Source organism: Microtus ochrogaster, linkage group LG2, assembly GCF_000317375.1.
Source record: "Microtus ochrogaster isolate Prairie Vole_2 linkage group LG2, MicOch1.0, whole genome shotgun sequence".
NCBI lineage: Eukaryota > Metazoa > Chordata > Mammalia > Rodentia > Cricetidae > Microtus > Microtus ochrogaster.
The window spans coordinates 46,589,947-46,615,678 of NC_022028.1; the positions used below are offsets into that span (position 1 = coordinate 46,589,947).

Below are 25,732 nucleotides of genomic sequence, written 5' to 3' on the forward strand. Positions count from 1 at the left end.
GTGCCCTCTTCTGGCCTGCAATACACACAGACAGAATATTGTATGCATAATAAATAAGTAAATAAATAAGTATTTAAAAAAAAAGTTGGAGTTTAAAAAAAAAAAAAGAAGAGCTTGGGCTTAGTGGTGCTGAGTGTCGTTCCTAATGTGGGCCATCCTTCTCACCATGCAGGTCTCCTGATTACATGCCATGTGTCACACATCCCCCTGCCGGCTGGATACAGAGAGGAGATGATACGCTACCTGCGCTCAGTGCAGCTCCCCGATGGCGGCTGGGGCCTGTGAGTGTCCAATCGCACATACGTACCTGTGTGTGCTTGCATGTGTTTTTATGTAACTCTTGCTTGGGTTTCCAGGCAACAGGATAATTGCAACCATGGGCCTAAGGTGGGGTGGGAGAAAGCCTGGTGGGCGGAGAGCAGCTGGTTCCTATATGAAGCCTGACCAGGGTTTTACTTCTAATGTTGTGAGTCTTGAGACTCACATGCCAAGTTAAAGCCATGGTGTTTTAAAATTGTGGAGGCAGCAGAGATGGCAGCAAATGTAGGGGCCCCACAGACCTATCTCCACCTGCTTTTCTGATGTAGACATTCTGGGAGCAGAGGGGTAGGCAGGCCCTGCACAGCTAGTTTTGGAGCAGTTGGCTCTCCTGCTGGGTGGACTAAACTTTCCCACAGTGTGCTTCCTGCGTTGTCATGCTGGTAGGAGATGCCTTAGTAGTTTTTTCTAGGCGGACTTCACTCCCAGTATGACTTTATTTCTTAGAAATAGTGACAGATGACATAAGCCCCTTTCCCACCAGTCTCATGTTTCCATTAGGCATGTTGAGGACAAGTCCACGGTGTTTGGGACTGCCTTGAACTATGTGGCTCTCAGAATCCTGGGTGTTGGGCCTGATGATCCTGACCTTGTACGTGCTCGGAACATTCTTCACAAAAAAGGTATGTATGTTCTGTATGGCACATGGGGTTTGTGTCATACTGACACAGTGAGCTCTTATAAATGGGAATTAGTAAGATGCACCTCTAGTTGAAACACTGGGAAAAACATGAGTAAGTGGAAATTGTTGAGCTGTGTAATATTAATAATAATTATTCATTTTAATTATTTTAAAAGACTTTTTTGGGTTTTTTGTTTATTTTTTTATTTTTATTTATTTATTTATTTTTTTGAGTCAGGGTTTTTCTATGTAGCTCTGGCTGTACTGGAACTCACTCTGTAACTAGGCTGGTCTCAAACTCAGAGATTCACCTGCCTCTGCTTCGCAAATGCTGGGATTAAAGGTGTGCGCCACCACTGCCCAGCTGGAGACTCACTCACTTTTATGTGTATGGGTGCCTGCACATATGTCTGTGCACCACGTGTATGCAGTGCTCGTGGAGGCTGGAAGAGAGTGTCGGAGCCTCTGGAGTTGTAGAGATACAGACCTGCTAGCTGTCATGTGGCTTCTGGTAACTGAAGTCAGGTCCTCTGAGCCCTAGTTTTATTATTTTTAATTAATTATTTTCTGTGTGTGTTTGTGAGGTGCGTGTGTGGATTGTGTGTGTGTCACAGTACACGTGGAGAGGTCAGAGGACAACTTTGGGAAGTTGATTCTCTCCTTTCATCTTTACCTGAGTTCCATGGATCACACTCAGGATGCCAGGCTTGTGTGGCCAGTTCTTTGCCCACTTAGCACAGCTACAACTTGAGTGCTGCCATGGTTTTGTTGTTTGGGGAGGGCAGGGTCTCATGTTCCCAGGCAATCCTTGAACTTATCCCGTAACCAAGGTTGGCCTTGAACTCCTGATCTAACTGCTTTTTCCTCCTGAGTGCTGGGGTTACAGACATGCATGACCATGCCTCATGTATGTAGTGCTGGGGTTACAGACATGCATGACCATGCTTCATGTATGTAGTGCTGGGGCTTGAACTTAGGGCTTTGTGCCTGCTAGAGAAGCATTCTACCAGTTAAGTTTATCCTTAGCTCAAAACAATTTGATATTTTATATTCTGCTTCCTTCATGGATTGGTAAAGATTTAAAGGCGCCATGCTAACACAGTACTTGTGGGACAGTTCATGGAGTCTGCCCACGGAAGGCAGCTGGGCTCGGGTGCACGTCCCTAGTGAGGGCCCTGCTCTCCCTCCTCACTTACATCTCTGGGCCTGGGCATGGCTACTTCTCAACTCACCTGTGGCCTTTGGAGACCATTCCAACCCTCACAGGCTCTGTGGCTCCCCCTGCTCTTAGAACAGAGCTTGTCTTGCATTACTAGTCTGCAGCTCGTCATGTGGTCCAGGACCTGCACTCCTGTCTCGCTCTTTGCTCATTTGATGAAAGTGATTTCCTACCTCTAGGTTCCCATGTGCTCTGTCCTCTCGCCCCACTGTCCACCTTCGCCCTGCTGTCTTGGAAACTCCTCTTTACACTTATGGTATATCTTAAACTTCACTCCTTCGGGCTCTCTTTCTGACTTCCCAGGCTAGAGGAAGTGTTCTGTGTGCCTTATGAAATGCTTCAATCTTCTTTCAAGTGTTTGCTCCTGTTGTAATTAAGTAAGTCATTATAACCTCTGATGGTCTTGATCACGTGCTCTCAAAGTTTTCTCTGTTTCCCTGTTGCTGTCTTGTTCTGAGGCCTGCAAGGAGGAGGGACGTGCTTGAACCATGCTTCCGCTAGCAACTTTCTCAGTCTTTCTAACTTTGACACATTTGGACTTAGGAGAGAACTTATAAAATGTGTATAAGTCAGTATTGCCATGTGCTGCACAAAAGGCTGACCATTGCTTGGTAAGGGCGGGAGTGGCTCTGAATGCGGGCTGCATGCTAGACTGTCTGCAGTCACTTGTGCCAGGCTGTCTGCTGAGTGGAAACGCACAGATGCGCAGCTTGGTCTTGGCTGTGCAGCACAATGCACAGTGCACAGCACTAGCCTCTTCTTTCCTTCCCTGAGCTGCCTTCACAGGTGGCTGCCTTCATGTGTTCCTTCTTAGGGATAAGGGCTGTAAACAGCTCTCCTAAGGTTGGTCACACTTATTCCTGACTGGGAGTTACCAGACCCATGGCAGTTCATGCAAGAAGGGGTACAAGAGATAGCTTCAAGCCAGTGTTCACACGTTAACAGTAGCTACCTTTTCCTGTTATCTTTCCAGGCGGTGCGGTGGCCATCCCCTCCTGGGGGAAGTTCTGGCTGGCCATCCTGAATGTTTATAGCTGGGAAGGACTCAATACCCTATTCCCTGAGATGTGGTATGTTTGCCCTCTGCCTATTGCACTGCCTTGTAGTAGACTGATAGGACCTAACGGGGTGGATTAGCCTCTTACCAGAGGCCCTTCATGTGTTCCACGCATAGGTAGAAGGGGGTTCTCTTTTCGGTAAGAGCAAGCTGTCAAACCACACAGCAGTGGAGCAGGCTGTGGGACACTGTAGGGTATTTCCAGACCCATTGTGTGGCTTGGTCTTTGTGGGGATAGATAGCAGATCATACCTGGTAATTACAAAGACTTGGAGCATCTTTAGGAGTAAAGGAAGAGCCTCCCCCATCCCTGTATCTCGTTTTCTTAACTGATTTGATAAGTCCTAGATATCATTTCACCAATGAACACTTCCACGGGCATCTTTAAATTTTTTTTATTTTTTAATATTTACCCAACAGAATAAATTTCTATTCCTTACTAACTGAAACCTATTGTCAGTGTTTTTATCTTTTTTTGTGACTATCTTATAAGAACATTGGCTCTCTATATAATGTGTATATAAATTTACCCCAGGTTAGATAAGATCTCCAGAGCTATACAGAGTTCAGGCAGAGCTTGCTGTCCTCGTGAAGACAGAGTTGAGGGTTCCTGTAGTAGATAGCTTTCATATGCAGAAAGATAGGATGTGAGGGACCGCTTGGAAGACAACAGGGTCCTGAAACAAGGACTAAAAGGCTTGGCTCTACAGCTTGGTTGAATAAGTGGAAGACGTGGCAAATGCCTGAGCCAGTGAGGGGCGTGGAGAGAGCTCTCCATGTGTGGGGCAGGGCGGTTGTACTGTTTCTTGAAGTATGGAGGTATATAGTACAATTGAGCTAACATCCAGTGGTCCTTCATTGGCAGCTCTACCAGCTAGATGCTAGGCTTCCCTGGGGAGGTGCAGGCAGAGGAAGGCTTTGCCAGGCTAGAGTAGGGAGCTGAAGTTTGGGGCTGGAGAGGCTTCTGGTCTGTGTCCCTACACTGTAGGGCTCCACATAGGACTCCACAGTCATTTGGCATTAGAATACAGAGTGCAAGCATGCACACACATGGATGGATGTACTCACAGCAGCATAAGTGTCCATGCTTGGAAGAGCCTAAGGCCTATGTCCTGTCCCACTGACACATGCTCTCTTCTAGGTTGTTTCCTGAATGGGTTCCTGCACACCCTTCCACTCTCTGGTGTCACTGCCGGCAGGTCTATCTGCCCATGAGCTACTGCTATGCCACTCGGCTAAGTGCCTCAGAGGACCCACTGGTTCAGAGCCTCCGCCAGGTAAGCCTTATGGTCTCTAGGGACCTTGTAAGGCTTTGGCTCACAGTCCCTAGAGCTTAAATGCATCTTTGTACTCTGGGGTCCAGAGGAGTCTCTGCCTTCTCACCTGTAAACAAAAGATAAACTGCTCACAGGGGCCTGAAAGGCATCTGCTATTGTACAGCGGGGCTTGGAGAGTTCACAGGCTGCAGTCCTAACCTGTGCTTGTAGTCATTGTTCTTGGGAAAGAGCCCTGAGATGGACTTTGGAACAGGATTTGCACTAGGGTGGGACTTTGGCTCTTGGACTGGGACAGCTCCTCAGATTAGCCCTGGTGTCACTGAACTAGCTGGATCTTACACCCTGTAGTGGTGGTTTGCTGGGTGTCTCCACCACTGAGAAAGGATGTGACCCAGAACCCTGAGAATGTACAGCCAGAGATCACCCCTGGTTAGAGCTAGTCCATCGTCTATGTTCGGGGGGGCTTGCCTGCTGCTTCTGCTAGGCACTCAGGTGTCCCCTGCCCTTTAGGAGCTCTACGTGGAAGATTATGCCAGCATTGATTGGCCAGCACAGAAGAACAACGTGTCCCCGGATGAGCTATACACGCCACATAGCTGGCTGCTGCATGTGGTGTATGGTAGGTGCTTCCTGAGGGTTGGGAGAGTCTGGGTTAATAGTTAGATGATGGTCAGCCCTCCACATAATTCATTCACTCTGACTCACTCTGTCAATGCAATAAATAAGTGGCCCTGGAGTGGAAACTCAGAAGATAGAACCTTGCTCTGGTCCCCTAGCAAAGACCAGCTGCTGTCAGGTGACCTAGGTAGGGCAGGGCAGGGTCACGGTGGGAGGTAGGAAGCAGCCCTTCCTAGATGAGAAGGAGGAAGTACAGATGAAACAGAGTGAGTGGGAGGAGGGATCCCCGGGGAAATGAGAGGCCAGATGCTGGACTGTGGAGGATCCATTCCTGTCTGTAGGACTAGGGCGCAGCCTGTCCAGGAATGCCAGTTGTCCTCTCCTGTTGCTGAGTGTCCCCAATGCCTTCTCCCCTTCAGGAATCCTCAACCTGTATGAACGTTTCCATAGTACCAGCCTGCGGCAGCGGGCCATCCGAATGCTGTATGAACATATTGTTGCCGATGACCGCTTCACTAAGTGCATCAGCATTGGCCCGGTCAGTGCCCCCATCCTGGGTGCCTGCGGCACCTTTGGTGGCAGTGAGGTCTTGTCAGATGCCCTAGGAGCTAGGCTCTGTGGAGTTAGGAATGTGGCAGGCTTATTTCCTAGATTCTGGGTCAGTGTATTCGAAGCACCACTTAATATTCATTTCCTAGACTCCCGTTTTCCTACCTGGCTCTTGTCTAAGAGTCTGAGAACCTCCTGGAAGACTACTTTCTGAGCTTTCTGGGCAACTCAGTGGGGTGTGTTTTTCCACTTACTCCCTCATAGATGGACCCTAGATAATCCATCTTATATCCTTTATATAAGAGTTATAAGTGCCTAGGGGTGTAATGCAAACAGCAGGATCCTCATGTTCACTTCTGGTCTCTCCCATCTGGCTGGGGATGCCAGGCTTCTAGTCCGACCAACTGTGCACAGGCTTTGGGACCTTACAGAGCACATGTCTGAGGCTGAGTAGTCAGCACATAGTGACCAGAGCTAGTGGAGACCCAGCAAGGAAGCTGTCCTTATAGATGGGAGACGAACAGGACGTGGGTTGTAATATTGGGGACTGCACTGTGGTCGGCTGCCCATAGGTTCTCTGGATAAACTGAGCTTCCTCCTCCCTCTCTGTGGACTCTTGGTCCTTGTTTGTCACACCCTAAGCTGACTCAGAATCTTGAGTGACATTGCCTTCAGTTTGAGTCTCGGGGCATGAACGCATAGAGAACACTTAGGAAGCTTGTATTAGAACAGATGGGGCCCTGTCCCAGGGTAAAGTTGCATGGGTCCTGAAGCCCACATATCCTGCAGATCTCAAAAACCATCAACATGCTTGTTCGTTGGGCAGTGGATGGGCCCTCCTCCCCTGCCTTCCAGGAGCACATCTCTAGGATCCCAGATTACCTTTGGTGAGTGTGACTGAGTGGTGGCTGGGGTGTGGTGCCAAGTGCTGACCATGGGCATGCAGCTTAATGCTGACCCTTATGCCTCATCTAGATAGGGGTGCCAGGGTGTCAAACTTCTGAGAATATTTTATGGAATCAGGGGCACTGCCAGTTAGATTGTCTTTGGGAAGATTTTTTTTTTTTTTATTACCTACCTGTGACTATGGATAATTCCCAGAGTCAGAGCCAGGAAGCCTGGAAGCAGGCAGTCTTAGATTGTTGTGAAAAAGGCCAGCGGACAAGAGGCTTGTCAGCCCTGTACTGTGTCCAAGGTGGGGACTGTCACAGTGACCATAGCAGGAAGGCTTAGGCACATAAAGGCCATCTTCTCTCTGGTGGTGTGGTGTGAGCTGAGGATAGCAAAGTAGATCTGGCCATAGAAGGTTCTATTTACCCTGGCGTGGACTAGAGCTCCCTGGGTAAGCCTCTGTCTTGTTCCTGCTGGGTGTAGGCCTTGTGCTTGTGAGCCCAGCTGGGCAGCCCTGAAGTCAGCGTGGCGGGAGGTGGGAGATGTGTGTGCTCTTTTGCTTGTGTGTGGCTCCTGATGGACAGCTAGAATTCCAGCTTTCACACTGTCCCTGACATAATCTTTTCTTATCCCCATAGGCTGGGCCTTGATGGCATGAAAATGCAGGTAAGGGCTATAGAACTGAGGCTGCCTCTCTCTGTCACCATCTCTGCTTATTTATTAGGATTCAGAAGTGCCTGTCAGGCATGGTGGCATTTGCTTGTAGTACCATCACTCAGTTGGTTAAAGCAGAACAATTGAGTGTGGGCCACACAGTGCTATACAGCAAGACCCTGTTTCTGAATTAAAAAAAAAAAAAATGGGACAGGGTTGGAAAACCATCCTCAATACAGTTCTTGTAGAAAAAGAGGAGAGACAGAATCACTTTTTATTCCTCGTGTCTGTGGGGTTGGTCTCTGTGGTTGCTGTTTGTTCTCACAGGTTCATCTGTAGTCTTTCATCAGGGTAGACTAAACTATGGCAAATCCAGACTCGGCTCAGACCCTCCCGAAACCATCCTCCTCCTGTTGTGAGGGAAAGTGGCTCTGGGTGGGAATGGCCTCTCTGTGAGACCACATGGAACTCCTCTGGCGGGTCACTAGGAGCTTGTGTGCTCACCTAATAGAATAACCCTAGAGATTGTTCCTAATAGGATAACCCTAGAGATTCCCCTCTAGCCACCAGTACAGGAGGAGCCTCTGGGGCAGAGGGGCAGGCCCTGAAAATTGTTCCTTTCTTGGTACCCAGTGGTAATGGGGATAGCAGTTGGTGTATGGTCACCTTTGCCCTAGATCCTCCTAGGGCTCTGGCCAAAGGGTGGGCAGTTGAAATGCTTCTTTCTTGGTCAGGTGTTTGCCTGGGATCTTTGGCCCCCAAGGAGCTGTGAGAAACTTAGAGTCTATGATTACCCTGTAGTGTTGGGAGCTGGGGTTTCTGTCAAATATTTAGAGATTCCTGAACAAAACTCATTGTGGATTTGATCATCCATTTCCTCCACTGAGACCCAAGAGTGTTGTCCAGAAATTCAGGGTTCCAGGGTGGCATTTGAAGTGGACCTTCCTCACCCTGTCAGGGCCACAGTAATGTGTCAGCTGGGTCCCTAACCCCTCAGGCATATTTGGAAATGGAGGAGTTTTATTTCTGCCTGTCCCATGCCTGGGGTACCCTGCTGTCATGGGTGTTGAGGAGCCTTCACGGGATCATGTGGTCCTGGATGTGTCCAGGTCCAGAAAGTGCTATTCTGCTGGGACTTTAGAGGCAGGTAGGGCTCTGTTATCCATGGCTGCCTGCAAGGCTTAGGGTTCTTTCTGACCTTTGTCAGCTGCTTTGGTGCACAGGGCTCAGACTCTGGGATAAGGTATTAGCTGGGTATGTCTCCAACACCCTCGGATTCTAGGAGTCAGTGGATGGGGTTGCTGTAACAGCTCGTTGTCTGTGAACAGGGCACCAATGGATCACAGATCTGGGACACGTCATTTGCTATCCAAGCACTGTTGGAGGTAAGTGTGCGGCTCTGTTTCTCTGTAGTCCCGTGTGAACTTCCTGTGTGTGTGAGCCACACGTTCACCCTGAGGAAAATGATGCTGCTTCCTGCCTCTGCCCCTTGAGCTTCCCATTTGCCTGGCTCCCAATCCCCTGTTCATAATCCTCTGGAACTGGATGCTAAACTGGGAAATAAGCCTAGGGAGTGGAGAGCAGGGTGGTACCTGGGCCGCGTGGGCTTGAGGCTCTTAGAACATTAGCTGCTATGTGAGTTAGAGAAAAAGTGTTTCCTTGCCTGTGGGAATGTGAGCAGTGAAATCCCGAGGTGTCTTTGGACAATTGGGCTGCCTAAAGTGAGGCCTGGCAGAACAGGTGGGACTTTGGTAACTGTCTAGGGTGGTCTCTTCTGTCCACTACTGTCTTTAGTTGTGTCTCACTGTCTTTTCTGTCTTTAAAGCTGAGAGCCTCAGGAAACGTTTCCCCAGACAACTCTAAGATGCGTCATTTTCTGGGGGTGGGGTGGCAGGATGTTGCCAGGGCACCGGCAGACTGGCTTAACCGTGCTATTCTACTGTCTTCAGGCAGGTGCACACCATAGACCTGAGTTTTTGCCCTGCCTGCAGAAGGCTCACGAATTCCTGCGGCTTTCACAGGTGAGGCCTGTGCCCTTCCTCATCTCTCCTGCTGCCCCAATCTGGCTTCCTTGGGTTGTTTCTGCCCTGTTCTGCCCTGCCATGTTGGTACAACTAGTCATCCTATGGTAGCTCTGGCTGTGGCCCATGGTAGCCCATCACCAGCCAGTGATTTCTGTTCTTCATGCCAAAACACCTGTGTGCAGGGGCCCAAAGCCAGCCTGTGGCACAGTCAGGAGTTGAGTCCTTGATCAACAGCCTGTGAACATCATAGTCATTTTTGAGTTGCCAGTGCCTGCCTTCCCTGAGACCAAGTACAGCCATATCAGTATCTCTCATCCCTGCCTTTCATAGCCACCTATACCCCATCATGTACTGCTTTCTTAGGCTGGCCTTGCATACCCTGCTTCAGACACAGTGAATGCCTCCAGCCTTGATCCTACTGGCATCCTCCTACCCTAGAGTTCTCGTGCCCCTAACCCTCTGTCCTCTGATCCCACCAGGATACAGCTCCATGTAGCTGTTATCCATGTGCGTCTAGGGCTGTTGGGAGTGAGTCAGCACTGTCTTCCACAACAGGGCCTGATCAAGGCCCTACACTAAGCAATGGGTCTTTAGCCCATCTCAGTGGACCCTGCTGCATTTGCAGACCTGTTTGCTTTCTCGTTGACCTGAGTCATGCAGCTCAGTAGTGAGCCCACGAGGCTGGGCAGGAGAGTGGATTGTGTAGCTCTCTCTGGATGATCTTCTTTCCTAGTAGTGATACGGTGACAGGTCTCATGGGTGCCATGCTGCACTGACCATGTTTCTGTTTTCCACATACGTTCCTTGCTGCTCTCCAGGTCCCAGACAACCTTCCTGACTATCAGAAGTATTACCGCCAGATGTGCAAGGTATGTGTGGGCAACCCACCTAAGCCAACACCCAGCTGTCTTCCCTTTGAGGAGGGCTTTCTGGCTTTTTGCTCTGTAGATGCCTCATGTCAGGAATTCATCATCCCTTGAGATAGCCTACACCTCTGTGGCCGGGCTTCAGGGCAGTTCAGATGTCTAGCACACACAGATGCTGAGCTGGAGTGTTGAAATCAAGGCAGAGGGCATAAAGGACTCAGAGCCAGCATTAACCTTCTTTGCTGTAAGGGCCTGCTTTTGGCTGCAGGTTGTGGAATGAGACATTGATGTAGCTGCTGCCTCCCATAGTGGGGTCCATAGGGCACCTTTGTTGCTGTTCAGGTCCAGATCACTTTATTGCTAAGCTCCAAGGGCCGTCAGGTGGGCATAAAGTCCTAGATAGTCCCTGTACTGAAGCTCAGGTCTATTCAGCTATGCCCAGTTTAGGTACCACTGTGCGGTAGAGAGGCCTCTGCCCTCCTGTTACAGCTCTGCAGGGGAGGAGCACCCTTACACTCTGTCTCTGTAGGGCGGTTTCTGCTTCAGCACACTGGACTGTGGCTGGATTGTTGCTGACTGCACAGCCGAGGCTTTGAAGTCTGTGCTGCTCCTGCAGAAGCAGTGTCCCTTCATCACCGAGCACATCCCCCGAGAGCGGCTCTGTGACACTGTGGCTGTGGTGAGTGTCCTACCTCGTGTTTACGCCCTCTTCTGTGGTTCTGTCTTAGCAGACCAAGGTGAGGGTGTAGGAGCATCAGAATCTGAGACTGTGAGTCCTGGGACAGACCCAGGGTTAGAAACTTGGGCTGGGTGTGTACATAGGGCCCTGTGCTATAAGACATGGTGTCCAAACAGTCCCAGAAGTTACAAGGAGGCTGTATGGTCCCCGGGGCTTGTCATCTTGGCTCTAGAGCTCATCTGTGCTGAGAGTTCTGCAGGTCTCATTTGGAAGGCCTGGTGGTATTCAAAGGAAAGTTGGAAATGTCTGTTCATTTCTGTGTGGATTTTAGCACTCCTGTCCTATGTGTGTCTTACTGTGGAGCTCTGCATTGGCCTGGCATTGGAATGTGTCTCCAGATACTGTGGGCAGCTGCATTGAGCACCTAAGGGCTCAGCATGGAAACTGGCTTCTTACCCCTCACTCCTGTCCTATAGGTTGTCAGTCCTGCGGTGCTTTGGGAAAGTCATGCTGTAAGTTGTGTGCTTGGTTCTCAGTCTGTCCCCCTCTTGTTACAGTTGTTGGGCATGAGGAATTCTGATGGAGGATTTGCTACCTACGAGACCAAGCGTGGGGGGCATTTGCTGGAGTTGCTGAACCCCTCAGAGGTCTTCGGTGAGTGTGTTGACTAACAGTTTGGCATATAGGCCAGGCCTGGCATGCTGGCAGGTCTGTGCAGAGCTCTCTCTGGGCCTCAGAGTATGGAGTATCTGTATTCTTGATGAGTGGCTGTGGTTTTGTCTCGGGCCATGGAGACCTTATACTAGGTTTCCACTCTCCTGCTAATGACAAAGCTGTGTGCCTTGCAGCACAGGTGTGCAGGTCTCTGCCCATCATGCTCACTTTAGTCACACTGCCCAGGTTGATCTTGGGGTGACATCTGGGTGTAAGTCCTGCGTGCCTCAACACGTGCTCACTACATTCTTGGCCTGGACTATGAGCTCAGGTGCCTCCTCCTTTCCCTTTCTAGGAGACATCATGATTGACTACACATATGTGGAGTGTACCTCAGGAGTGATGCAGTCTCTGAAGCATTTCCACGAGTATTATCCAGACCACAGGGCAGTAGAGATCAGGTAAGGAAGGCGAGGGCAGCGTTCTCAGACAATAGGCCGTGACTTCTCACAGGATAGTGGCTGGAGTAAACAGAGGAATAGCTTCAGGTGCCTACAGATCCATCAAGAGTCTGTGAGTCTGTGTAAGTCTGTGAGTGTACGTGTGTGTACGTGTGTGTGTGTTGGTCTGGGGAAGACAGTATAACTGTAACACAAGAATAGGTTATTTTTCCCATCATCTTGTACATGTTTTAAAATGAGCATACATATCTCTCGGACGCTCTTGAGAGTGTCATGTGGAGACCCTTGTCATCAACTGATTTATACCCCCTATCATTCCATGAAAGGAATGTCCTCCTGTCTTCTCAGTCACAGATTCTTGTTGCTCACTTTGAACCCGCCTTGATGGTGTCCCCCCTTGTGGATATATGTTGGTTCTTTCACTGTTACACAGATGTGCAGGGAATGCTTCACTTCTGTGGAAGTAACCACACTATAGTTCCTCCCTTCCTCTGGTTCTTGCATTCTTTTGGTCCACGTTGTTTGTGATGTTTCTTGCATCTTGGAGGGGTTGGTACAGTTGTTCGTTTCTCTCTGTCTGTGGTTCACTATTGGGCCACTATGACACAGCAACAGTTCGTTGGTCTCAGAGGCGTGACTAGTTATGACTCTTTGTGATATACCTCTCATTATTACTGATGAAGACTGAAGGCAGCAGTAATGTAAGGGTGCAAACACAGATTTAGAAGGAAATGTGATAGGCATATCATATCCATTTAATAAAACAATAGCAATGGACTCCTTATTGGGGTCCGTGATTTTTTTCTAACCAGGAGCTTTGCCTTGGCTTCCAATATCACATGAGTTACATCGCAGCAGAAGGCAGTGACGTTGCAGTGTTACTATTGTGTTAGTGTTGTGTTACTATTGTATTAGTGGGCGTGTCTTACCTGATGTTTGCACTGTAGCAAGCAGGCCTCATAGCTGGTTATGCCCCAACAGCTTGCATGCTGTCTTCCAGTATTATGAAAGCCAGCTAGCAGGGAAGGATTTTCTACTTTTGTCTTAGCCTAATTTGGCCAAAGCTTATGGTGTCTTTAACACTAAGGACTATCTAGTTTTGTTTTGTAGCCAAGAACAGTGGCTATAGCCTTATGGTGTGAGGGGCTTGACTAACAGCTTCTAGGGAGGTCACCTTAGAAGCCCACTCCTAGCATTGAGACAGTTCACAAAAAACATACATGATAGAACAATACACATAAAAGAGATTAAGCTGGGAGAGACTGCTCAGTTAGTAACATTCAGACTGATCTCATTTGTCCCCACGGAACATCAATCCAGTGCCTCCGTCTCACCGCCTGAGACTGTGAGCCTAACTGAACTCTTTCTTTTATGAGTTGCCTTTGTCATGGTGTCTCATCACAGCAATAGAAAGTAACCAGTATAGAAGGTGGCACCAGGATAGATTGCTGTGACAGACCCAACCATATGGCTTTGGGGAGGATTTTTAACTTTGGTCTAGAAAAGTGGTTGAACGCTGTACGCAGAGCTCGATGGACCATCCTAGTAGGAGCATGGAAGACAGTGCTGAGAACTGTGCAGACTGCAGAGGAGACCGCAGAGGCCCAGCTCAGGGGGTTCCATTTGGGAACAATATCAGCAACTGGGCTAGAGACTATTCTTGTGATATTTTGGCAAATAGTAGCTAACTTCTGCCCTCTCCTAAGAACTTGCCTGAGGCTAACTGTGTGATAGTAATTGCTCATATGCAGGTGCACAGTGGACAGGAGTAAATGGGGGCAGAAATACAAATGGACAGTTTGAAGGGGAGAAAGAGCACTAGGAAATGCAATGCGGTAGCCAAGGCCTGTGCAGGAGGAGATGAGGAAATTAAGGAGAGGCCTGGCCTGAAATGGAATAAATGGAGAAGCACCCTTAGGGCCAGACCACACTAGCTCGTGAAAATAGATGGCCTGAAGAATTTTCTAAATGAAAGCTGCTGTAAATGATTCAGGGGGACCAGGCTCCATCTCAAGTGAGCAGCCCAAAACACTTTGTTGTTGTGGGTGGTTTTATCTAGCTCATTTTATAGCATTTGTTTGGCCCCTGACACTAGTGTCATTGGCAGTGGCTTTGGTAGTTTTCAGCGCTACTTCTCATGTGGTCTTTGTCTCCAAAAGCTATTGTCCTTTGTGTTTCTTCTGAACTTTGACAGTCTGTGTGCCCCTTCTGTGTCCTATAGCTACATTTTTTCATCTCTCTCTTTCTCTCTCTCTTTTCTTTTTCGAGACAGGGTTTCTCTGTGGCCTGTACTGGAACTAGCTCTTGTAGACCAGGCTGGTCTCGAACTCACAGAGATCCACCTGCCTCTGCCTCCCAAGTGCTGGGATTAAAGGTGTGTGCCACCACCACCTGGCCATTTTTTTTTTCATTTTTGAACATTTGTTTTGATCTGTTTGAAGGGGAGAGGCCATTCTCACCTTTCTGAGACCACTGTGTAGGTGCGGTTGGGGAAGGCATTGATTCTGCCTGCAGTGTTCATTGGGCTCACTGCCCGTGTTGCAGGGAGACCCTCAAGCAAGGCCTGGAGTTCTGCCGAAAGATGCAAAGAGCTGATGGCTCCTGGGAGGGGTGAGTAGGCACCTGGGCTCACCTGCAGAGGGGTTGGTGGGAGGTGGTGACATGTGCATGGGGTTGGGAGTCTGCCCTTGCTTTTTCCCTGAGGGGCTCAGGAAGAGGGACTTCCGGGCTGGTCATATTCCCTGACTGATGCTCGGCCTTCCCTTAGCTGAGAGCTTGTGTTGAGGGAGCACTTGGGCTGCATGCTGGGAGGCCCTGTGGCCTAAACACGATTGCCCTCCTCCTTGTGTACATCAGCAGTTCTTTGTGTCTAGTGGAGGAGCAGTGGTTGAGCTGGGTGAGCGGCGCCTCTTGAAACAGCATTCACACTTGCACTGTGTGGAATGTGTGTGAACGCTGCTCTTAGCAGCTGCCCAAGTCCCTTTCCCCTCTTTGCTTTCCTTTCCCAACCCTCTGTCCTCTTCTGTATGTCTCTTACTCTTCGGTTTTGTGAGACAGGATCTTGCTGTGTATCTCAGGCTGTCTTTAAAACAGCAACCCCCTGTCTCAGCCAGTGCTATGAATGTATGGTTGTACCACCATGCTCCCTCCCAGCTCTGCCCTCTGCTTGAGGTTGTCCCATACCTGTGTGGAGTGCCTGTACTCTCACTTGGAATGAAGACCAAGGCTGACCTTCTCTTTTGTCTCCCTCTAGCTCCTGGGGGGTTTGTTTCACCTATGGCACCTGGTTTGGCCTGGAAGCTTTCGCTTGCATGGGGCATACCTACCAAGATGGGTAAGTGTAGCTCTTTGACTGATGTCAAGCGAGGGCATTGCCATGACAATTGTTCTGGACTGTCTTACTGCTGTGATGAAACACTGGCCAGAAGCACCTTGGGGAAGAAGGGGCTTACTTTAGGTTTATACTTCTAGATCATAGTCCATCACTGAGGGATGAAAGGGCAGGGCCTGACGCAGAAACCCTGAGAAAAACCCCACTCCGCTGGCTTTCTCACACAGTGGGCTGGACCTTCCCACATTCTTTAGTTGATGACCTCTCTTCCCAGGTGACTGTGTTAAATTGACAGTAAAACCAGCCTAGTAATGTTTTGCTTGGTTTTTTTCCCCTTTGATATTTGATTTTATTTGTTTAATATTTTAAAACAATGAGTGAAGATCACTGTTTCAGAAGAAGGGAGTTCTGAGTACTTATTTTCTTGGCTTATAAGCCTTGGCTAGGTGTTACCTCAGAGTCTTACAAATCTTTGTCTCTCATCCTGAGTGAGGAAGTACTGGGGTCTCACTCAGGAACTCAGGAAGAGGGCTTGGTTCAGGCCCTGCCTCTGACTGCTTAGCCGATGCTTCTAGACCTAGTGGGTTTGGAGTAGGGAAGTTGTACTAAGCTAGATGTGGCCCAGGGACCCTGGGTCTGTTTCCATGTGCCCAGATAATCAGCTTGCATATGCCTGTAGCTGCAGAGTGTTTTTCTCTGTGCCCAGCAGCCCTGTGAGACATGTACACCTATAGCCACTCACCTGAGCAGGCCCCTCCCATGACCCAAGGCAGCCTGTCAGAGTAGTAGGGTATAGACAGCTTAGATCCTTCCAAGACATGGTGTCTCAGATCTCTTCCTCTCTGCAGGACTGCATGTACAGAAGTGTCCCGGGCCTGCAACTTCCTCCTGTCCCAGCAGATGGCAGATGGAGGCTGGGGGGAGGACTTTGAGTCCTGTGAACAACGGCGTTATGTGCAGAGTGCCAGGTCCCAGGTCCACAATACATGCTGGGCCCTGATGGGCCTGATGGCTGTGCGGTAAGGGCGATGGGACCTATTGTTGGGCATAGTAGGGTGCTCGACTAGGGTGATAGATGTGGGAAGAGGTCAAAGGAGCCCAGGACTGAGCCATTATCCCTCCATTACTGTGGATATCGGCAGCTTCAGAAGCCACACACTGTATTCCTAGGCTAAGTGGCAGCCTGGCTGGGTGGTTCCCTTTAGAGAGACTTAACCTCTCTATGGTCTATTTATCTATTCAGAGTTAGTAGCTGTTGGCAGAGCAAGAGAAGCTGGGGCCCAAGGGAACTGAGTGAGGTGGCTGTGGTCGGGAGAATACTGCCTCAGTGTTAAGAGCTACTTTGGGTCCTCCTGTGTCCGTAGCTCATACCGAGTTACATGTATTGCCATGTTAGAGGATATTCTCTCCATAGAAGACATGGTTGACATGCTGACAGGGCTGGCACACGGTGCTGATAAGATTCCCAAGGAGAGCCGGGCAATGGTGGTGCACGTCTTTAATCCCAGCACTCAGGAGGCAGAGGCAGGCGGATCTCTGTGAGTTTGAGACCAGCCTGGTCTACAGAGCTAGTTCCAAGACAGGCTCTAAAAAGCCACAGAGAAACCCTGTCTCGAAAAACAAAACAAAACAAAACAAAAAAAGATTCCCAAGGAGAGGAAGACAAGCCTCATGCCTACTCTGCTCACTGTCCGTCCCTGTGCTTGCACCTGCCCTGCTTCTCAGGGCTCCTGGGAAGATTGCAGTAGGAGTCTCAGGTGTTCTGGTTGTTAAGGTGTCTCTATCATCAGCATAGTATTTGGGGAATGTTTGTCCTCCTAAGATGTATGTTCATGCCACATGCTAGGTTTGTTCAAGCCTGTCTTCTTGCCCCTCAGGCATCCCGATGTTGCTGCTCAGGAGAGAGGAATCAGATGTCTGCTGGAGAAGCAGTTCCCCAATGGAGACTGGCCTCAGGTGTGCGAGGACCGTGTGACAGTGGTCCCAATGTCACTTTCCAGCTTGCTCACTTTGCTGTGCCCACATTCCTCCTAGGGTGCTTTGGAGATCTGGGATGTGTTGCTGGGTCTTGAGATATTGAGCACATTTTGCTATTTGTAAGGGCACTGGCTGGGGAAGGGCCTGGATAGTTGATGTTTCCTTCAGAACCTTGGCTTTACCATCATACCTTCACTGACAAGACGTGCAGATGGGGTTTTCATCTGTCCCTGTGGTTACCAGAGTTTTGGAGACCACTATTCCAAGAAAGAATGTTTCCTTCAAGCTCTAGTCTCTGAGCTGGAACCTGTGCTTCCTTGCCTTTGGTTGCCTGTCTTTGGTTCATCAGCTCTCCCCAAGCTTTCTCCAAACTTGCTCTGGGGCTGGGAAATTCAATAGTCAGGACCGCCATCTAGGGACAGGTTCCTTAACTGTTCATTTTTCTGTGTTCTTCCAGGAGAACATCCCTGGGGTCTTCAACAAGTCCTGTGCCATCAGCTACACAAGTTACAGGAATGTCTTCCCCATCTGGGCCCTAGGCCGCTTCTCCAGCCTGTACCCTGATAATACCCTCGCTGGCCACCTTTGAATGCATGTCTGCCTATGCTGCAGCTGGCCAGCATCATCACCATGCAGGTCCAGGCGAGACTGGGGTTTCTAGGCTAGGTGGTAGGCGCCTTCTTATCCCTGCTTTGGGCCTTGTTGTCTATTTCTGTAGACATGAAGCTGGGGATAGGGTCAGGTTAGTGTCTCTAGGCTCTTGTCAGTATATGTTTAGTTCTGAAACTAGATTCCATGAGAAAGGGAACCATATAAACCTTGAAATCCAAGGAAGCACACTGTACCCTACAGCTCGTGGGTACATCCTTCTTGAATGAGTGAAACTAGAGTTCTTATGGCCAATGACTTCCTTGTGAGAGGAGCAGCTGGCTTCTTCACCTCCTCCTTTGTCTACTGTGCAGTGGGCCTCTGACCAGACTCCTGTTTGCTGGGCTGGCAGACTTCTGGCAACCCAGTGGTGCTGGTTTACTCAGAAAAAGGCTCAGTGGGGAGTGAGGCAGGGCCCTTTACTGTGTCCTGAGCAGTGGCTGTTGTTCTTGAAATACTAGTTTTCCAGAAAGGAAATACGAACTCACTTTATACTAAAAATGTCACTGAAAGTGATTTCAATGACCACTGACTCCCTTAATAGACATTTTGGGACTGGAATGATGGCCTAGCAGTAAAGAACATTGACTGTTCTTTCAGAGGACCTGGGTTTGATTCTCAGCACTCACTGGTGACTAACAACCTTCTATAACTCCAGTTCCCTGGGGATCCAATGCCTTCTTCTGGCCTCTGTGGGCACTGCACACATGGTGCATAAACATACATGCAGGCCTAACACCCATGCACATAAAGTAAAAATAAATCTCGAAAATAAAATATTAAAAACAAAACAACAACAAAACCCCCAGGCGTTTCATCCTACAGTTTCCTGAGGCTGGGTGGCATAGAGGCAGATGCAGCATCCTATTCTGCCCCTAGATTGTAAGCATGTACATTGCATGTTTTCTTGGGTACAAGTTCTGCTCTCCAGTCATCTTGTTAAGATAGAGGCACTGTGGGTAGCCACACATAGAATGAAGAGGGTAGGGTAGATAGTGGTTGGGTGTTCATACTGGGACAACACTGTAGCAAAGACAGCTGATGACATCCAGCGCACCACTTAGACCCACTCAGTCAGCCAGGCAGTTGTAGCCCTCCTGGGACCCAGGAAAACATCTGTGACACCCAAAAGCCATTATGAACCCTTTTGCCAACTGTGCTTTGAGTTCAAATGAGGGCCAGATTTCTGGGGTGATGCTTCTTGGGGGTGAGCTCTGAATTCCTGATATCTTACTCTGTGTCTGGCCAACGTGCAGGCAGAGTTTGGGGTTGATAAAGTAATAAGTTCTTCTTGAAGTTACTATTTTTCTCCCTGGTCATGGTGAGCAGGGTCCATCCTGGTGCCTTCTCTATCTAATGCTTTCTACCTCTACTACATGTGGACTGGTGGTGACTCCACCCTCTCCCTGGCTCATGGTCTTCCCACAGACAAGCAGAGAGCTGTCAGATCTGGTTTCCCTGCCCAGGATCTTCTAGGCCGACCTTCTGCCATGGTGCAGATTCCCCGAGGTTTTGTGCCACCTGCTTCCTGCCCAGCTCCCACCACTGCCAGCTGTGCTGTGACTCCTCGGGCTCTACCCCCATAGATCACACCCTGTTCTGTTGCCTGCACAGTCTCTCGGCCTCTGCCAGCAGCAGAGCAGATGGGTGGTGTATCACTAGATCTGCCTCTAGCAGCACCAACTGTTCCTCAGAATTCCTAATCACGACCAGATCACTGTACGAAATACACTTACGGGACCAGTTCTCTTAAACAGACTGCTGATGAACATACACCGTAGCGTGTCATGCTTGTCTGTCCTGCAGACCGGCCTGCTGTGGGGCCGTCAATAGGGTGCACAGGATTACCTGCCCCAGTTTAGAGAGTTGGTGGGGGATACTCACCAGATCACAGTTCAGAAGTCCTTGAAGATTCTTGAAGTTTTAGCCTGTAAGGAACAACTTTAGAATGTGCTGGAAGCATTTCCTGTGGAGTCGTAGAAGAGTCCCTGTGTTCCCTGTGATGGGAACCTCAACACCCATTTCTAACGTATTCTTTAGTAGAAAATGTTGATTGTTTTTCCCTCATGAAAGCTTTCCTGTGTGGTACTCAATGTGACATGATAGTCATCATGTAGTCCAGAATGGCCAAGCTTGAGGGCAGTCCTCCTGCCTCTGTCTCCTGAGTGCTGGGATTGCAATGTGCTACATGCCCTGCTGAAGGACTTGATGGGAGCGTCTTTTTTAAATAAAATTTTGCTGTATGCTGATTTTTTTGTTTGTTTTTTGTTTTCAAGATAGGGTTTCTCTGGAGCTTCAGAGCCTGTCCTGGAACTAGCTAGCTCTTGTAGATGAGGCTGGCCTTGAACTCCCAGAGATCCGCCTGCCTCTGCCTCCTGAGTACTGGGATTAAAGGCATGTGTCATCACCGCCTGGCTTGTATGTTGATTTTTTATTCTCTATTTTAGCAAATACAACTATATGGTAATATGTTGGGACCATTTGGAGTCCTGGCCTCCAGCTGCTCTTCCTTGCTAGAGATCTTCACTTTCCTTCTGATTTGAGTTACTGAAAGCTGTGTCAAAGTTGTTTACCAGCTCTGCTTCACCAACACGTGTTGCCTTGCCTTGAGGATCAGAGGATAAGGTTTTCACCTGTCGGCCCACCTGACTGTGTTGGGTATATAAGCCTCCGTGGCGCTATTCAATAAAGGGCTTCTTTACCAGTGACTAGAGGTCCGTGTCTCCGTGTCTTTCAATCTCCAGCCCCTTGCCCGAGGCTCACGAACTGAATAGTAGCGCATAGAGCACAGCTGGGCGTCATGAGCTACAGTAATATATAGTTAGTTGACTTGATTTATTATTTTTCCTCCCTTCCTCCTTTTCTTCCCTCCCTTCCTTCCTCTCTGTAGGTCTGGCTGTCCTGGAACTCATTCTGTAGATTAGGCTAATTTCAGACTCACAGAGATCCACCTACCCCTGCTTACCAAGTGCTGGCACTAAGAGCTTGTGCCACTACACCAAACTTTCAACTTGATTTATTTTTACCTCAACTCTAATTATTTCATCTCTGTATTTTATACAGGTAATATTTTTATGTACCTGTAGTATAAACTACTACTTTTTAAAGTTTCAGATGTTTTTATTTACTATTGTTGAAAGTTTCAGAAGTTTTTATTTAAAGGTTCTCAGAAGAAATAAATCAGAAAGAGCTAACAACCTGATCAAATGTACAGCTTCCAAACAGCCTTTGGCGTTTAACGAGTCCCAGGAGGGAAATCACAATCACCTTGACCCAGAGTCGCCTGGGAGTCCCGCAGCTCAGTAGAGTGAAAGCATTAGCTCTTGGTCAGTGGTTGTTATGAAAGTCTGTTTATCTATAAGAAAGGTCTTCATAAAATTATTTTTTAATAATTTAATGGCTGTCTACTATGTGATAGCTAACTAACTTCAATTTTATGTACAGAGGCTGTGCTTCCCAAATCTGACCCAGATGAATACGTCACTCAGTACCTATTAGTAGATTCTCCCTTCCCCTTCTGACTGAGCTACCAACTTCCTGTCTTAACTAATGCAAAATATAGCAACCTGTGAGAGATCCAGGCTGTTAAATGTGCTAGGCACATGGACGCTGCTGCATTCGGTATGGACGTCCACAAAGGATATTTTAGGATGTGTAGACCCAATAATACCACTGCTCCTTTAAAAAAAAAAAAAAGGAAGGCAGGCCAGTGGTGGCGCACGCCTTTAATCCCAGCACTCGGGAGGCAGAGGCAGGCGGATCTCTGTGAGTTTGAGACCAGCCTGGTCTCAAGAGCTAGTTCCAGGACAGGCTCCAAAACCACAGAGAAACCCTGTCTCGAAAAACAAAAACAAAAAAAAAAAAAGGAAGAACAAAGCCTCATTGATCCTATGACTATGTAATTTTCACTAGGATCTACACTTCTCAGAGCAGCAGGGACATTTGAATTTATGAGATGTCACTGCCATCCATCATCAAATACAAGCAATAAAATTTAAGAACTAAATGAATTAACTTGCTTCAATCCCAGCACTCAGGAGGCAGAGGCAGGAGGATCTGAGTTCGAGGCCAGCCTGGTCTACAAGAGCTAGTTCCAGGACAGGCTCCAAAGCTATAGAGAAACCCCGTCTAGAAAAAAACAAAACTCAGAAGAAATAACTGCTTAGCCCTAGCTCCCAAGCTAGGAGGATTTGGTTGGTGGAAACAGGGAGGGCCAGCCACCTGACACAGAACAAAAGAAAAATAGCCCCTGAGGTAGGCAACTGGTCATAGACAGCTGACCAAAGCAGTCTTTGAAGACAATTTATCACGAGTTTTAGAACTTACACAATTGCTTTTAAAAAAGGCATTAACAACAGTGAATTATCTCATATGTACTAAAGCAGAAATAACTTGATGAGTCAGGAATTTCACCATTTCAAAGTTGGTTTTCTTCACAGTTGGAACACCTGTAGTGGTGACATAAAGATTGAATTATAAGGGCTGGAGAGATGGCTCAGCGGTTAAGAGCATCATCTGCTCTTCCAAAGGTCCTGAGTTCAATTCCCGGCAACCACATGGTAGCTCATAACCATCTGTAATGAGGTCTGGTGCCCTCTTCTGGCCTGCAGGAATACACGCAGACAGAATATTGTATACATAATTAAAAAAAGATTGAATTATAAGTTTAAAATATCCCCAGAATAAATCTAGGCCTATAGTTTTACTACTAAATTCTATCAAACATTTAAGAAAATAAATTAATAATTGAAATAATTTAACACGAATACCAGAATGCCAGAGTTGGGACACTTGGCAACTCATTTTGTAACTTGATAGTATGACCCATAAGGTCATAAGTTTGCTTCCAGAACAAGCAGGATACAAAGAGAACAACTGGCCCTTGGGAGTTGTCCTGAGACTGCCACATGTGTGTTATGACATGTATGTGCACCCACACACAAATACAAAATAAGTAGATGGAAATGCAATAGGCTTTTAAGGGCTGGAAAGGTGGCTCAGTGGATAAAAGCACTGATGCTCTCCCAGAGGACCTGGGTTTGAGTCCCACCACCCGCATGGTGTCTTTTTGTTTGTTTGGTTTTTGTTTTTTGAGACAGGGTTTCTCTGTAGCTTTGGAGCCTGTCCTAGAACTAGCTCTTGTAGACCAGGCTGGCCTTGAACTCACAGAGATCTGCCTGCCTCTGCCTCCCTAGTGCTGGGATTAAAAGCGTGCGCCACCACCACCCAGCCGCATGGTATCTTACAACTTTCTGTAGACCCAGTTCCAGAGGATCTAAGACAGCTTTTCTGGCATGCATGAGGTACACAGTCATGCATGCAGGCAAGACACCTTGATAATAAATTGATAATAAATAAATTAAAAATATAAGAAAAGGTGATTCAGATTAGTCCTGTCACATATGTGAAACTGAACTTAAGGGAATAATGACAGTGCATCATGATAAGTAAATAAACAGGATGTTGACAGGCTGGTGACTAAATGTGTTTTCCTTGCTTAGGAAAGAGGTGGCATTTTAGTGCAGTTAGACACTAGTGGAGGGGACCGGGTAGTGACGGCACACGCCTTTAATCCTAGCACTTGGGAGCCAGATGCAGGGAGAACTCCAAGTTTGAGGATAACCTGATCTACAGAGCCCAGGATAGCCAGGGCTACACAGAAAACCCTGTCTCAGAAAACAAAAGCAAACAAAATAAAAAAAACCAAAAGACAACAACAACAACAACAAACCCAAACCCCAAACAAACAAAGAAGAGGTGCAGCAGCAGTGGAGGGGAAGCCGCTCAAGCACCGGATGCCAGAACCTGGGACCTGGGAATGCCTGGCTTCTGACCCAGGCTTTTGCTTTCTCTTTGAAGGTTACCAAAAGCCCTTTAGTAGTTCGCTTCAGGTTCCCATTGACCTTGCCTGAGGCAAGAGATCAATTGATCCAGAAAGTAATGTTTAGAATCTCTTTTCTTCACAAAAATTTGTGTTTGCTGTACTTGAAATACTATACTAACACGCCTGCCTGGGTTGAATAGAGTTTTACCTGGGGACCACGTGAATGTCTGTACAGAATGCCCCAGATATTGATGGGAAAGCCCAACATTGGCTGAGAAGGACCTGGTAGATGTTGGATTGGGGTTTTCAAGTTAGCATTCTTTCTCATCAAGCAGGACTGGGCAACAACCACTGGCGTCTCTGAGTGGCCAGTACAGGAAGACCTTCCGATTCAAAAGTAGAGTTTTTTTTCCTCCACGCAATAGGAAAAGCAGGGTACCTGGGTGAGTTTCTAGACAGTTACGTTAATCCCCAGTCTCGTCATCTCTGGTCCATAGGTCCTCATCTTTGTTGAGTAGTTGTCATGGAGACAGACACTCAATGCTCGGTGTCTGTGATGGACTCCAATGTGCTGCCTTCAGTCTTTTTGTGAGGGAAATGTGATAACATGATCAGTAAGTGGTCTCTGCCTCTAGTCCTGCCAGGGCTCCCCTGGGACTGTGGGGCAATCGTGGGGTCCTGCCCAAAGCCAGTCATCTCTGCTCTCATGGCCCTTTTATTTCTTATATAGGTTCTGAGAGTGACTCAAAGCCAGCATGTCATATGTTCTGTATATTCTGTGAGCCCACTGGCCTGTGATCCCATGGAGTCGGGAAATGACAGGGTAACCTCATTGGCACATGTCATAGGAAGAACAGTCACTGAGATGACAGCCAAGTCTCCACTGTGGCCTGTAGTCTTCACATAGTGTGGACAGCATGTCCCTCCCATGGCCTGTTCTGGCTGCTTCTGGAAGGTGCTGTCGAGGTCTAGCCTTGGGGGTCTTGGTACATGCATGCCATCTTCCCTGTCTAGGCTGTCTTTCGGGAGGTCCTTCTCTTGCCTTCTCATTCCATAGACCCTGTCTGTGTTATTGACACGCTCAATCCCTCTGTGGTTTGAAGTGCTTGCCTACATCCTCTGTATGCATCTGGTTCCTGAGTGTATCACCATGCCCAGGTTGGTATTGTCTTGGGAGGTGACTGAAGACCAGAGGAAGAAGGGTGCTGGCCTTGTGGCGCTGTCTCTTTAAGGGTAACGACATCACAAGGCTGTGGAAGGCCAGGCAGCGTGGAACTCCGAGGTCTTCGGTTGTTTCTGTGGGGTCTGCGGACTCTGTATTTCCATCTCCATGGGGCCACAGGCCCACATGTAAACAATCTAGGACGCTATGGCAGAGGGCAGTGAGCTGATGAACAGACTCATGAGTGAGAACGCAGACCTGAAGAAGCAGGTGCGCCTCCTGAAGGAGAACCAGATGCTGAAGCGACTTCTCAGTGAGAGCTGCCAAGAGAGCTGTAGCCGAGGGGGCCGGGACCTGCTCTTTCCCAAGGCCCCTAACTACCCTGAGGCCTGCTCCCCTGGGAATGGAGGTGAGGTGCAGGCCTGCTCATGGGGCACCTTCCAACCTCTCGGGTCAAGTAACCTGTTGTGTGGCATGTCCCAGGGAAAGCCCTTCTCTCAGGGACTAAGTCTACACCTGAATGGTGGAGCGGGAATGTCAGCTGGTAGATATGCCCGCTGGTCATGTCTTCTCAAGACACTGTAACCTGGATTAAAACAGGCAGGGTGTGAATGCGTGGCTCCAGGCCTGCTGAAGTCATTTCCGTTTCATTGGGCTTAGCTGGGTGTTTTTATCCTGCTTTGTGGCAACTGGTGCCATATTCTTGTCTTGCCGTGAGACAGGTGCCTGTTGGTCGAGCTGAGTGTGTCTCATCCATTCATTTGCCATGGGAAAGAGTCCCTTAATTGAACCTGGCTCCAGGAGGGGGGTTCAGCTCCCGCCCCAGAGGGAGACTCTGCTGTCAACTCTTGGGTGTGAGTGGGTGGCAAAGATTGGCAACCATTTGTTCACTAAATAATAT

At 48.4% G+C, this 25,732-nt stretch overlaps 2 protein-coding genes across 2 annotated transcripts in view; both read left to right on the forward strand.

Annotated features, from left to right (window-relative positions):
• Lss (lanosterol synthase) overlaps positions 1-20,119 on the forward strand; it is a 25,095-nt gene extending 4,976 nt beyond the window's left edge. The window contains exons 4-22 of the mRNA XM_005360228.3: positions 173-281; positions 820-941; positions 3,133-3,229; positions 4,358-4,493; positions 5,004-5,112; positions 5,531-5,649; positions 6,450-6,547; positions 7,190-7,217; positions 8,534-8,590; positions 9,155-9,226; positions 10,048-10,098; positions 10,625-10,774; positions 11,332-11,428; positions 11,784-11,889; positions 14,434-14,499; positions 15,143-15,223; positions 16,069-16,239; positions 17,098-17,176; positions 17,655-20,119. Coding sequence (XP_005360285.1) covers positions 173-281; positions 820-941; positions 3,133-3,229; positions 4,358-4,493; positions 5,004-5,112; positions 5,531-5,649; positions 6,450-6,547; positions 7,190-7,217; positions 8,534-8,590; positions 9,155-9,226; positions 10,048-10,098; positions 10,625-10,774; positions 11,332-11,428; positions 11,784-11,889; positions 14,434-14,499; positions 15,143-15,223; positions 16,069-16,239; positions 17,098-17,176; positions 17,655-17,786 — 1,880 coding nt within the window. The 3' untranslated portion in view covers positions 17,787-20,119. The remainder of the gene's footprint in view (positions 1-172; positions 282-819; positions 942-3,132; positions 3,230-4,357; positions 4,494-5,003; positions 5,113-5,530; positions 5,650-6,449; positions 6,548-7,189; positions 7,218-8,533; positions 8,591-9,154; positions 9,227-10,047; positions 10,099-10,624; positions 10,775-11,331; positions 11,429-11,783; positions 11,890-14,433; positions 14,500-15,142; positions 15,224-16,068; positions 16,240-17,097; positions 17,177-17,654) is intronic.
• Positions 20,120-24,956: 4,837 nt separating this feature from the next.
• The window catches only part of Spatc1l (spermatogenesis and centriole associated 1 like), a 12,974-nt gene continuing 12,198 nt past the window's right edge, over positions 24,957-25,732 (forward strand). Inside the window, exon 1 of the mRNA XM_005360230.2 lies at positions 24,957-25,240. Within this exon, the coding sequence (XP_005360287.1) occupies positions 25,039-25,240 (202 nt within the window). The 5' untranslated portion in view covers positions 24,957-25,038. The remainder of the gene's footprint in view (positions 25,241-25,732) is intronic.